The sequence below is a fragment of the Ahaetulla prasina genome, chromosome 5 (assembly GCF_028640845.1).
Source record: "Ahaetulla prasina isolate Xishuangbanna chromosome 5, ASM2864084v1, whole genome shotgun sequence".
NCBI classification, from domain to species: domain Eukaryota; kingdom Metazoa; phylum Chordata; class Lepidosauria; order Squamata; family Colubridae; genus Ahaetulla; species Ahaetulla prasina.
Genome location: NC_080543.1, coordinates 32,328,545 through 32,340,898, shown reverse-complemented (window position 1 = coordinate 32,340,898; position 12,354 = coordinate 32,328,545). Strand labels below are relative to the sequence as shown.

Here is a 12,354-nt window from a genome sequence, read left to right as displayed (position 1 = left end):
CCCTAAGACAGATTCTCTAGAGCCGTAGGTATTTCATAAGTATTACTTAAATCTCCCCCCTTTAGGTTGTTGAGCCCATGGTAGGGATTCAGCTGCAGAATGCATACCTCTTGGCTCATTTAGATGTCTCTGCAACTCTTGACACTATTAATCAAGGTATCCTCCTGGACTATCACAGGAATTGGAGACTGGGGCACAATGTTCCATTTCTACCTCGGTAGGTAATCCCAATCAAAAGCAGTTGGAAGTCAGCCTACAGTCACTTTCTTCAGGAGTTCCATAAAATTAGTCTTCTCTCTCTTTTAACACTAGACAATCCATGATCACTTAAGTCATCATTTCAGAGACATTGCCCTACCAGAGTCCTCAATGCCTTCAACAATGGCAGAGCTTCTAATATACTTGAAAAATCATGGAGATATTCAGAGATGCATCTACCTTGAAAGCAGCCCATCATGTACAGCACAATCAAACATCATGAGATGACTATAGGAAATATTTTATGATAATTTGCTTTAGGGTAATTTTTGTCATAAAATATTTTACATGATTTGCCAAATTTCAATTCCACAGGGATCCCAGATTTTGAAGCACTCTATAAGTTAGCCCATTTGAGGTAACTTAGCTGAAAATATTTTGCTTCGAGATTACATCATTTTTCTCAGTTCAGGTTTACAAACACAAGAGTTTTAGTAGCATACTAGACAACTCATGTCCTGAGGGATCATTTTTTCAAAGATATTTATCATATTTCTCAATCCCATCAATAACAGAAGTTCTAATGTACTAGTTTCTGTAGAAAAGTTGGGATACATTCAGAAACGAATCTGCCTTGGAAAATAGTCCATGTTGAATTGTATACCATGGTTGAAATGTACAGTAAATATTTCATGACAGCTAGGAAAAATGCCTTTTCTGTGGCACCCATTGTCCTATAGAACACCTTTCTCTCTGAAGTTTGGCAGGCCTCTACCTTCCTATCATTCCATAAAGATTTTTCCCAAATACTGGCTTTTTCCCCAAGTGCTAAGATAAGATGAGGAGACTGCACATCAGAAGCTTGACTTGGTGCCAGATATTTGATTTTATATATTTGTTTTTAATAGTTTTAATATGGCTTTTATGTATTTTAACTTCTTTAACTTCTGATTGTGAGCCAATAGTATGTAGATTTATATGAAGCCACTGGAAGAGGTCATCTAACAGTTCAAGTTGTGGTATCTTCAATGTTGCTAATGGTCGTCAGTCGTATCTGCTGCTGCTACTCCTCTACACCCCCATGTACCTACAAATATGCCTTCTAAATATGGTCCCTATATCCTAAGTTTAGATGGGATGAAACCAACTATAATTCAATTCTAGTTACTGTTCATTCATTGTGGGTTTTGGTAACTTCTTGAATGAGTATTAATGCCCTTGAGGGAGCAAGTTTATGTTTTGGTCCTGCTGAACTCACAGCTGTTGCTAGATAAACAGGTGGAAGGCAAGGCCCATAAGTCCTTTGCCTAGCTCTGGTTGGTGCTCAGGTGCAGTCCTTCATGGAACTCAAGGATCTGCCTACAGTAACTGAGAACCACCACATAATTATATACTAATCAATCTTAAGTGCCGTGGTTGTATATTAACTAATACCATTTACACTCCTGCACTGGTTACTTATTTGTTTTTGGATGGAACCTAAAGGGCTAGTTTTGACTTATAAGCAATACACTGCTGGCCATTCAGATACTTCAAACTACCAAATCTACCACCACCAAGAAAATCTTCCTCAGATAAGCTGATGGTTTCCCAATTTTCTAAAGTGAGGCCTACAATCACAAAAGACAGTTTTTCTGCCCTGAAACACACTTCAGAAGCAAGGCTGTTCCTTCAATGTGGCCTTCCATAAGGTAATAAAGACAGAAAGGTCTTTTGGAAACAATTATGAACAATGTAAAACTGAATGCTATTAATGAATATATTTTGTATGTTTGTTGTGTCTTTGAGTTATTGTTAATTCTTGGTGACCGCCAAGAAAGGTCCTGTGGTTTTCTTGGCAAGATTTCAAAAGAGGTTTGCCACTGACTGTTTCCGAGGGCTAAGAGAAAGTGATTAGCCCAAGGTTACCCTACTGGGTTTGTGTCTAAGGCAGGGCTGTCAAACTCCCATGCCCGGTTTAGAAAAGAGGAAAAAAGTCCTGATATGTCACATGACACTGCCATGGCGACATGAGTTTGACACCCCTGGTCTAAGGCAAGACTAAAATTCACCCACCCTATTTCTAGCCTTATGTCTATAACCACTATACCAAACTAGCTGTGATAATAAATATACTATTATACTGTCTAATGTCGTTACAGTTTTAACTTGATTTTGTTATTATGATGGTTTTGTTGTTATAAGCCACAATATATTGTCACTAATAATTTGGTGCTGGCATGTAACTTTGATGGGAAATAGTTACATTTAATTTAAAGTATATTAAATTAAAAATTGGAAGCTACAGCTGGTTCAGAGTACAGCAGTGCTAGTAAGTTACACACACACCTTGGGGTTTATTTGTTAATACTTTTAAAGGCCACTCAACTCCCCAAAACTATGGGGAGCTTAAACTATCAAAACAAAGAAATCAAAATAAAACCAGTTAAAAAGGAGGTGAAGATAAAAAAATAAAAATGGCAAGAAGGCAGGCCCCACAGAAATGAACCAATGGAGAATATTAGCATACACATTTTTATACAATAAGACAAAAGTAATATTAAGACAGAAGATTAGAAATTGAATGATGGTATTATTACGATTAAACAATGTTATTGGCATTCAAATAACTAATTGAAACATTGAATAATTAAATAATGAAAGTCTATAATTTAATACAAATATGTGTATTAACACTAGAACTACGTAAGCTTGAGGAATGTAACAAATATGATTAATACTACTATTTTTATTTGTACTAAAATGCATGATACCCAAGTGTCACATTGTTCATGCATTGATATGGATATATTATAAAATAAAATAAAAAACTTGCGGGGGGGGGGAGAGAAATGAACCAAGGGGTCATTCTCCCCCACCAACATCCTAGGTCAAGAGCCACATCTTCACAGCTTTTCTAAAGAGCAGTAGCATAGGGCTAGCCAGATCTCAGGAGAAACCTCACTTCACAGAGCAGGCTCTGCTACAGGTACAATCTGGGGTCCCAAAAACATGACATTGTTTAATTGAAGGAACCTGGAAAATGCCAACCCTGCAAGATCAAAACAGCCAGACAGATACTATGGAAGTCAAGATGTAACCAGACCCTTAGGCCAGCAGCCCCCAAACTTTTGGGCACCAGGGATCGGTTCTGTGGAGACAGATTTTTCCGTGAACTGAAGGAGGTGTGTTTTCGTGTGCTACCTGCATCCCACTGAGGAGGCTTCAGTTGTTGGCACGGCCCAGTTTCTGGCATATGGTACACCTGTGCTGGTCCACAGACAGTGGGTTAGGAACCCATGTCCTAGGCAATACCATTTCTGAACAAGCTAAACTGATTTTCAACTCGACATCTCAGTGAATATAAGCTATTAGATATACCAGGGGTGAAATCTAAAAATTCTCTCTGCCGGTTCTGTGGGCGTGGCTTGGTGGTCAGGTGACCAGGTGGGCATGGCCAATAACAATAAATAATAAAAATAATAAAGTACACAAAACACTAAGAGGTACCAAAAACCAACTTTCACACTTTACACACACAACACAACTGACTCACACACAGTGTAAAAGCAGCTGCACTTCACCCAAAATAGCCCCTGCAACAAGCAGGAACCTCACACAGCCACAAAAAGGTCAAAACTCAACTTTCACACTTTACACACACACAACACAACACAGCTGACACACACACACACAAAATGCCACATACAGATTTGTGACATTTTATGTGTTTGTGTAGTTAGAGTGAAACACTATAAAAACACACCAAATCTCAGAAAGCTGCACAAATATTTTATTTTATTATTTTATTAATATTTTTAGATACTGTAAAAGCAGCTAAATTTAAAACTTCTTTAACTTTAAATTGCTATGTCTAAAAAAAAAACCTCCTTAAAAAAAACCCCATTAACTATTTTTTAAAGCTCCCCCCCCAAAATAAAACCAGTTACTTACCCAATTCAAGGGACAAGGCAGGCAGATTGAGTTGCTAGCTGATGCAATTGATTGCAGTAGCCAAAGCAAGGTGAGCCCGAAAGAAGCAGCAAGCTGCCAAGTAGGCAAGTGGGGACTGGGCAATTGGGTGGGCATGGGCGGGAGTGGGACAGGAATTTTTGCTACCGGTTCTCCGAACTACTTGCCCCCATCGCTACCAGATTGCCCGATCCAGTCCGAGCCGGGAGCATTTGACCCCTGAGATATACCCAATAAAATCCTTCATGTGAAGCACATAACTAGGATATTTGAAGGTCCCCAGAACCAATTTCTCCTGCCTTCCTAATAAGTATTGGTTCCAGATCCCATATATTGAGTTGTGCCATCTAGCAGGACCTAGAAAGTGTTCTTCTCTGTTTCAGTGCCTCTCCCATGGCAGTAGCTTTTTCCAAAATCCGGATGCCTGGATTTTGGAGATACTGGCTTTTAGAATTATCTTGAAGACCCAGTTCTTCCCTTCAGCATTGGGCCAAGATGATGTGTGAACCATTAATATGTTAATATTTATATTAAACTAATTTTACCTTTGTGCCATGAGTACATATATGTGTGCTTTATTTTTGTTCCCCCCTCTGGATTTTATTATTTGTATGCATTGCTATTTTTAAAGTTTTAGCCATTCAGTCTTGTTTATGAATGAATGGTCATCTGAACTAACTGAATACACTTCTTAAAGCAATGGCAAATCTCACTAATCTACTTTCTAAATTCTAACATATAATGTGGCCCAAAATACTGACGAACATAAGCATGTATTAAAAGCCACAATGATATCACTACGCACATCGTGAGATCATGATGTAAAAACTGCAGATTACATACTTGTGTCAAAGTTACAAAATCAAATAAACAGATAATGTGTCATAACACAAAGTGTCTTCCCTCACTTGTCCCCACATGTGGATACCTGCTTTTACTAATGCTTCTCTTTTGTCATTCAGCTCCTATTCTACAAGCAAAAGAGCTCTAAACCATAGCAGTCTGTACATGTTGTAACATAGGGAAGCAGCAACTTGCTGTACTTTTTATTCTACAAGAAGGAAGAAAATTATATTACACACTGCTCAAGGCTCAACATGATCCATTCCTCGTTTTCATACAACAAATAGGCAGTGTCTCACACTCACAGAAGGAACAGTTTAGGCCAGTGAGTCTAAACCCAAATTAAAACATTGCAAATAAAAAGTTCTAAAGCCTTCACTTGAACACATCAAATACACAGGAACAATCCCCACTCTGGGTCATTAGTTCTACTGTTGAATTTCTCTGTGAGGAAGGGCTTATTTCCTCACTAATATTCGGTCAGAAGCTGTCTTCCTGTAATTTACACCATTATCCAATGCCCTACACCCGTGATGGCGAACTTGTGGCACACGTGCCAGAGGTGGCACACATAGCCTCTCTGTGGGCACACACGATGGAACCCAGAAGAGCAGCTGGCCACCACGCACATGCTCACCGGCCATCTGCTCTCTTCCGGGTTCCAGTGTTTCAGCACACTCCAGTTTCAGCACTCGGTGCCTAAAAGATTAACCATCACTGCCCTACACTTTGGGATGAGAAAAAATGAGTCTTAATATTCTTTTATGGCACACATTTTCAGACATTTAAAAAATGACATCTCCCTCTCCAATATTTTCAGAGCAAAAGATACACTACTCCTTCAATCTCTCTTCTAGACCTCTAGTAAGTCTAAATTTTCTTCTCAGAACCTGATCCAATATGATGCCCAAAACATATTACTTGAGGAATGGTATGACTAAAGCAGAATAAAGTGGAGCAGTTGCTTACACTTACATGGATACAGCCTAAAATTCCATCCACAGTGCATCTATTCCACAATGTCCTAATTATCTTGTCATTTTGACAAACTGAGTAAGTTATAACTATATGAAGCAATCTTTTTTTCCATGACTGCCATGGGTCAAGGTCCTGGAGAGCAGCTATCTTTGATGAATAATTCAACTTCATTCTAGTCTAATCATCCCCATATCATATTTACTTTTTACTTTAAGTGTAGACCTTTGAGCAATGGTAAATTGAACATTTACCATTTCTGTAATCTCAATGTTGAGATCCAAAATCCAGCACTATTTAGAAAACATATGAAGGCAACATTTGCTTCATTGAACAATCATTGCTCTTGTTATTCCAGCACTTCAATGACTTGCATACAAATTTTGCCCATTTAATTACATATCCCGTTACAGTACAATACTAGCAAAAGTTTATGTTGCATTATGTTTGTGAGTGTGATGGAATATGGCAATGGTGAAATCCAAATTTTTTTACTACTGGTTCGGTGGGTGTGGCTTGGTGGGCGGGGCGGGGCTTGGTGGGTGTAGCTTGTGGGCGTGGCAAGGAAAGGATACTGCAAAATCTCCATTCCCACCCTACTCCAGGGGAAGGATATTGCAAAATCTCCATTCCCACCCCACTCTGGGGCCAGTCAGAGGTGGTATTTGCTGGTTCTCCAAACTACTCAAAATTTCCACTACCAGTTCTCCAGAACCTGTCAGAACCTGCTGGATTTTACTCCTGGAATGTGGGCAAAACTTCCCACATGTCATTAAAAGCATCCTTTTTTGAAAGATACATTCCAATACTTAAGTAGTCAAAGCACACTTCTTTTATTTCCATTGGAAAGCTCAACACAGTTGTAAAAAAACCTGAAAAAATATTTCTGGTGGAAGAGAGGATCAGTGTTCACATATTTCTAATATTTGCATAATATTCTTAACTGTTATAAAAAAAAATCCTAGCCGTACAACAGGGTAACGCAAATAAGCATTCCCTGGCTGAAATGGTTAATGCTGTGATACGTTTGATGGAGTGATATGGCTTTAAGTATTCCTCCTATCACACAAAAATTCTGGCACAATATTCTTGGTTTCCAATAAGAATTCCTCAGTACAGGTAGTCCTCAACTTACAACAATTCATTTAGTGACAGTTCAAAGTTAAAACAGTACTGAAAAAAGTGACTTAGGACTGTTTTCACACTTATGATCACTGCAGCATCCCATGATCACATGATCAAAATTCAGACACTTGGCAACTGACTCACATTTGTGACAGTTGCAATGTCCCAGGGTCATGTGATCACCTTTTGTGACCTTCTGTCAAGCAACGTCAATGTGGAAGCCAGATTCACTTAACAACTGTGTTACTAACTTAAAAAATACAGTAATTCACTTAACAACTGTGGCAAGAAAAGCTGTAAAATGGGGCAAATTTCACTTAAAAACTGTCTCACTTAGCAACATAAATGTTGGGCTCAATTGTGATCGTAAGTTGAGGACTTCCTGTACAGCTAATTCTAACCTGGCTTACTTTCATATTAATGGTCAGAGAACTGGATTCTCTGGTTTAATGCAAACTAAACTCTGCGTTCACACCAGCACCAGTATGGGACAAGCCCCCTGCTCCAAAGGCAAATCTCAGTTTCAAATAACAAACGTTACATATTTTGGACTGGTTATCCAAAGCTAGTTTTTTATGGCCTATAGAACTGATATGGATGTCCTACATCAACTCCCTTGAGCTACACACTAATTGAAAACAAATCTTGAACTAAATGATACCTGCTTGACTTTGAGGGAGCAAAGGATGCTTCAAGAAGCAGTGACTTGCTGATGAGAAAGAAAAAAGTGGACATGCTTCACATCAAGACTAGGAATACTGGCTACAAGATTGATCTCTAATTTTTCTAAGTACTTAAGAAAATCCTAGCAGAAATACAGAGAACGTTACAGCCACAGAAGAAGGTGCACTGGCAAATGTACGAAACAAATTGCCTCACAGTTGGCAGAGTCCTGCATCTGGATCCTAATTGCAGGGCCTTCATTCCTTCAAGCCTCAAGCTTCACTAATGTCAAAACCCAAATGAATACACCACATGCTAGGATAACTAAATCATATGACAAAAAGAGGAAAATGAGAATAAAAGATATATTTTCTCCAAACGCCCACCGTGACCTTTAAGAATTATCAAAATGAACCATAAGCAATTAATAGACATAATTATCTTCATTTAGACATTTGATGTGGCTTCCAGGCACTTCCAAGTTTTTGGAAACTGAGCCTTGATCCTAAACACAATTACTTACACTCAAATTGATTTAAATTAATGGGTGGCAAAAGTCCTTGAAGTTGTTTTTTATATCTGTACTGTACTGCATGTCCTATGGACATATGAGAATACTAAAATAAAGCAATACATTTTTTATCTCAGTGATTTCAAATCCATTGTCTTTGAATAATAATAGAACAGTCAATACTGAATTAACTGATTATAAGCTTTCCCTCAGCTGACCACCCATTCTTGAGCTGCTGATTCCTATCCCAACTCTACAGCTTCTGTTCCCAGTCACCACCAGTCATGTGACTTCCCTCCAAGGTTAAAAGTAACAAAGCTTAATATATTTTATACACATTGAAGATGCCCTTGAACAGTGTCAGAAACAAGGGGAGAGATACTATATAAAACTGTCTCATTCATGGAAGAAAACTGAGATGAAAATAATATAAGGGCACAACAGAAAAACAATACTTCTAAAATACATCTGGGCCACTAGATGCATGCCTGTACTAAAATATGTAATTTAAAAAAAAGAGCAAGGACTATGCAGAAATAATTTATTCCACTAAATATATATTTTAAATGCCTCCACAAGATTTAGTCATAGCAAAATGGAAACAATGAGCACAAAAGCTGTACGAAAAGATAAGTTATGAGATAAAATCTGGCTTCAACTTTAGGAATATGGGAATATTGTAATTCCTCATGGTCTTCACCAGAATTACTTCTGTAGCACAGAAGATTTGACTGCTAGAGTTTTACTAAATAACTAGCATTTCTGTTTTTCTGATAAAGTTCTCCAGTATCATACATCGTGTATGTTTTCAAGAGAAACTCTACAAGGCCAGAGTAGAAAGTTTTACAAACTTTATTACTTTAAATTTGTGCAATGGAAATGAAATGTAGGAATACAAAAATAACGTGAACAAGATACTTAACAAACATAAGAATGGCATGTTTAAGAATATATGACGGTTAACTGAAAAAGAATCTTGGGACATGAAAATGAATGTTTTATTAAGTTAAATACAAATACCATGTACTGTGGGTTTTAAAAAATTATATTCCAAATGAAAAACAATAAATGTTCTCCACACCTGCTAGAAATAGTGTATCAACTTTTATACTCCTGTATTTAGAAAAACAAAATAGAAAGCCAAATACAGTAAAGCATTTCTAGTTCTCTAACATCACTTTTGGAGAGATTGTTCCTTAAAAGGTCACATAGTAGATTGGACTTATTTTTCCCTCTCCTGTCCAGACAGAAACTGGTTGTACCATAACTCTCTGGTGCACATTGCTTTTTTTCCCCCTGGGCAGAATAGTGTGTTAAAATACAAAATCTGGTTATTCTGCGAAATAATCAAGGCGGACAGGGTCTAGCGATATTTGGATAAGACGAAATAATCCACCAGGAACCCCTTCCCTCAACTTTACAGCAACTTCCTCGGTCAGCAACGGAAGAAAACTATTCGGAAAAGTGTCATTCTCTATCCTGCGGTTAGCTGCTGTTCAGCCGACCCCAGAGCGGCAACCTAGCGCGTTCCTTGGCGCTAAAGTTGAGAGTTCGAATCCAACACAGGGAACAAAACTGCCGAAGAGAAAGATGGGAGACTTGTGCTTCCCAGGTTTTTGCCACTTCTCCGGCGCCCGCCCAGCACCCTATGGCCTCCCCCCGCCTCCTCAGGTTTCGCTTACCTCGCAGAGACAACAGCGTAGCCAAGGGGGCCACCCAAAGTGCCCAGCTCGATGAACCCTTGCAAGTCATGCCGGGCGCGGAGAGGAGCTGTGTGGGCAGCCGCGGCGGCGCGTCGTTCTGGCCGCCGAAGTCCTACCGAAGCCACCCCTGCTTGAGGGGCTCCAGGTGTTATCTCCGCAACCCGGACAGGCAGAGCTCCGAGCCGGGGCGGCTCCCGCTGCAGCAGCGAGCCGCTCCGGCTCCTCCCGCTGCAGCAGCTGCTGCTGTCCCGGGACCAACCGTTCGCACTGCTTGCTCCCCGGGAGGCTCTGGCGCTCCGGAGCCCGGCAGCCCGGGGCCGCAGCCAGACTGCGAGCCGGCTCGAGAGCGCAGCCTGGCGGCTCCCCGAGCTGCTACTGCAATCGGTGAGGAAGAAGAGCCGCCGCCGCCGCCGCCTTTCTTTGGCCACAGCACGCGCGCTCGCCGCCGTCCCCGCCAGTCTGGCTCGGGCTACCCCGGGGTGGGGTTCAATGCGGGGGGCTGGGCTGGGCCGCTTTCCCTCTTGACGCAGCGGGAGACACGGGTTTTTCCCGCGCGCCTCCGAAGCGGCGGCCCACTAATTCCCTGCACCTTTGGGCTTCAAAGTTCAAGCGCGTTCCCTGCCCAAACCGGCACCTCTTCCCGCTTCTGCCGCTGCCGCTGCCGCCCCAACGCCGCTTAGGCGGCTCACTGGCGACCCGGTCAACTCCACGCGAAAAGAAGGGAGGAGAGGGCTGTTCCCCTCCCGCTTTTCTCCTCAGGTTATCTGAGCTAAAAGAAACTGCCGAAGTTGGAACAATTCTCCTTGATACATATATAAAGCCTTTCTAGAAGAGTGACCCGGGATTGCAACCCGGGATCCTTGGCAACGATGAACTTCTGACATCACGCGCAGGCTTGAAAGGTGGACCCGCATTCTCCTTTGTGACATCGCGCATCAGCCCGCTAGGGACGGGCCGCGGGTTCTAAGTGGTGAGCAAAGTCTTGGCAGAAGCGGTTGAAGATTACTTTTGGATGCCAATGGAGAAAAGGTGGGAGATGGAAAGACCTCAGATTGCGACGCTAGGTTTCTTCTTTATGCAACGTTGGAGGCCATCATTCTTGCGCACATTTCCCCTTCGGAAAGATTCGTGGAGATGTACCTTCTTGTGGAGTTAATACAGTGAAAAGAAATCCATAAATCCCTGTACTAGGTTTGGTCAGAAATGCAAAAGGGAAAAGGAAGTGCAAGTCATGCATACTTGCATTCTGCTTGCTTACTGATACTATTTAAAGTCTTGTGATTGAATAGGGTGTCTAGTGTACCAATGCAACTTGAAACTACAACTAGGCAAGACATAAGGTGGAGGGAGGGTGGAATATGCCAAGACACTCACTTACAATTTCCCTGCAGCTCCTTAAGTAGCTGCATCTTTTCTCAGCATATTCTTCAGAGCTACAAGAAAATCCCAGCAAAAAGAAAGTTTCATTTATGGAATTGCCAACCAGGGCTGTGTGCATGCCCATACATGCACTAGATCAGGGATCTCCAACCTTGGTCCCTTTAAGACTTGTGGACTTCAACTCCCAGAATTCCTCAGCCAGCTTTGCTGGCTGAGGGACTCTGGGAGTTGAAGTCCACAAGTCTTAAAGGGACCAAGGTTGGAGACCCTGCACTAGATAACATTTGCCTTCAAATCTGTATCACTGCCCAGCCTTAATAAATAAAAATGCCATTACTCTTTTCCCCCACAACAACCCTGTGAGGTGGATTGGGCTGAGAGAGACTGGTCCAAACTCAGTCTCCTGTTTTCTAGGTCAGCACCTTAGCCATTATACCAAACTGTCTCTTTTATTTTATTTACTTAAAAACCATAATTCTGGCTTCAGTTATGCATGAACCAAGTGTGAGCAAAGCTAATAGCTGAGTTCATATGTTAACCAAACATACTAAAAAAAAAACCCATACAGCATGGCTTATTAGGGTATGTATACACAGCTTTAAAGTCAACATAGGTACAATGGCTTTATCCCTTCAATTGTTGTCATGTAAATTCTATCAGTTGTCTTAAGAGTAAAGTTTGACATCAGATGTTTTCTTTCCATGAAGGTGTTCTGTATGATATGGATCTTGTCAACCAGAAACTCTCACTGACGCTGTTTATTGTAATAACGGTATGTGTGAGAGCTGAGGCTGTGTAATCTCATAGGAAAAGGTGAAGCATTGTTTGTTCTTTTTTTAGAATATATAAATCCAGCAAATGGTAGCTTATTTGAACATGGTTTCACTACAGATGTTTGTCAGGCCTCCAGCTGAACATGTCTAAAGGCTGATTTAGAGTTGCCCACAACTGCCTGTAGCTGTGCCTCATACCTACCCTGCGAAAGAGTTGATGGTTAAATATAGT

The 12,354-nt window shown here is 40.9% G+C and overlaps 1 protein-coding gene across 1 annotated transcript in view; it reads right to left on the bottom strand.

Moving 5' to 3' along the window:
* Positions 1-10,404, bottom strand: part of IGSF11 (immunoglobulin superfamily member 11) — a 217,550-nt gene extending 207,146 nt beyond the window's left edge. Inside the window, exon 1 of the mRNA XM_058185680.1 lies at positions 9,949-10,404. Coding sequence (XP_058041663.1) covers positions 9,949-10,018 — 70 coding nt within the window. The 5' untranslated portion in view covers positions 10,019-10,404. The remainder of the gene's footprint in view (positions 1-9,948) is intronic.
* Positions 10,405-12,354: the final 1,950 nt, after the last annotated feature.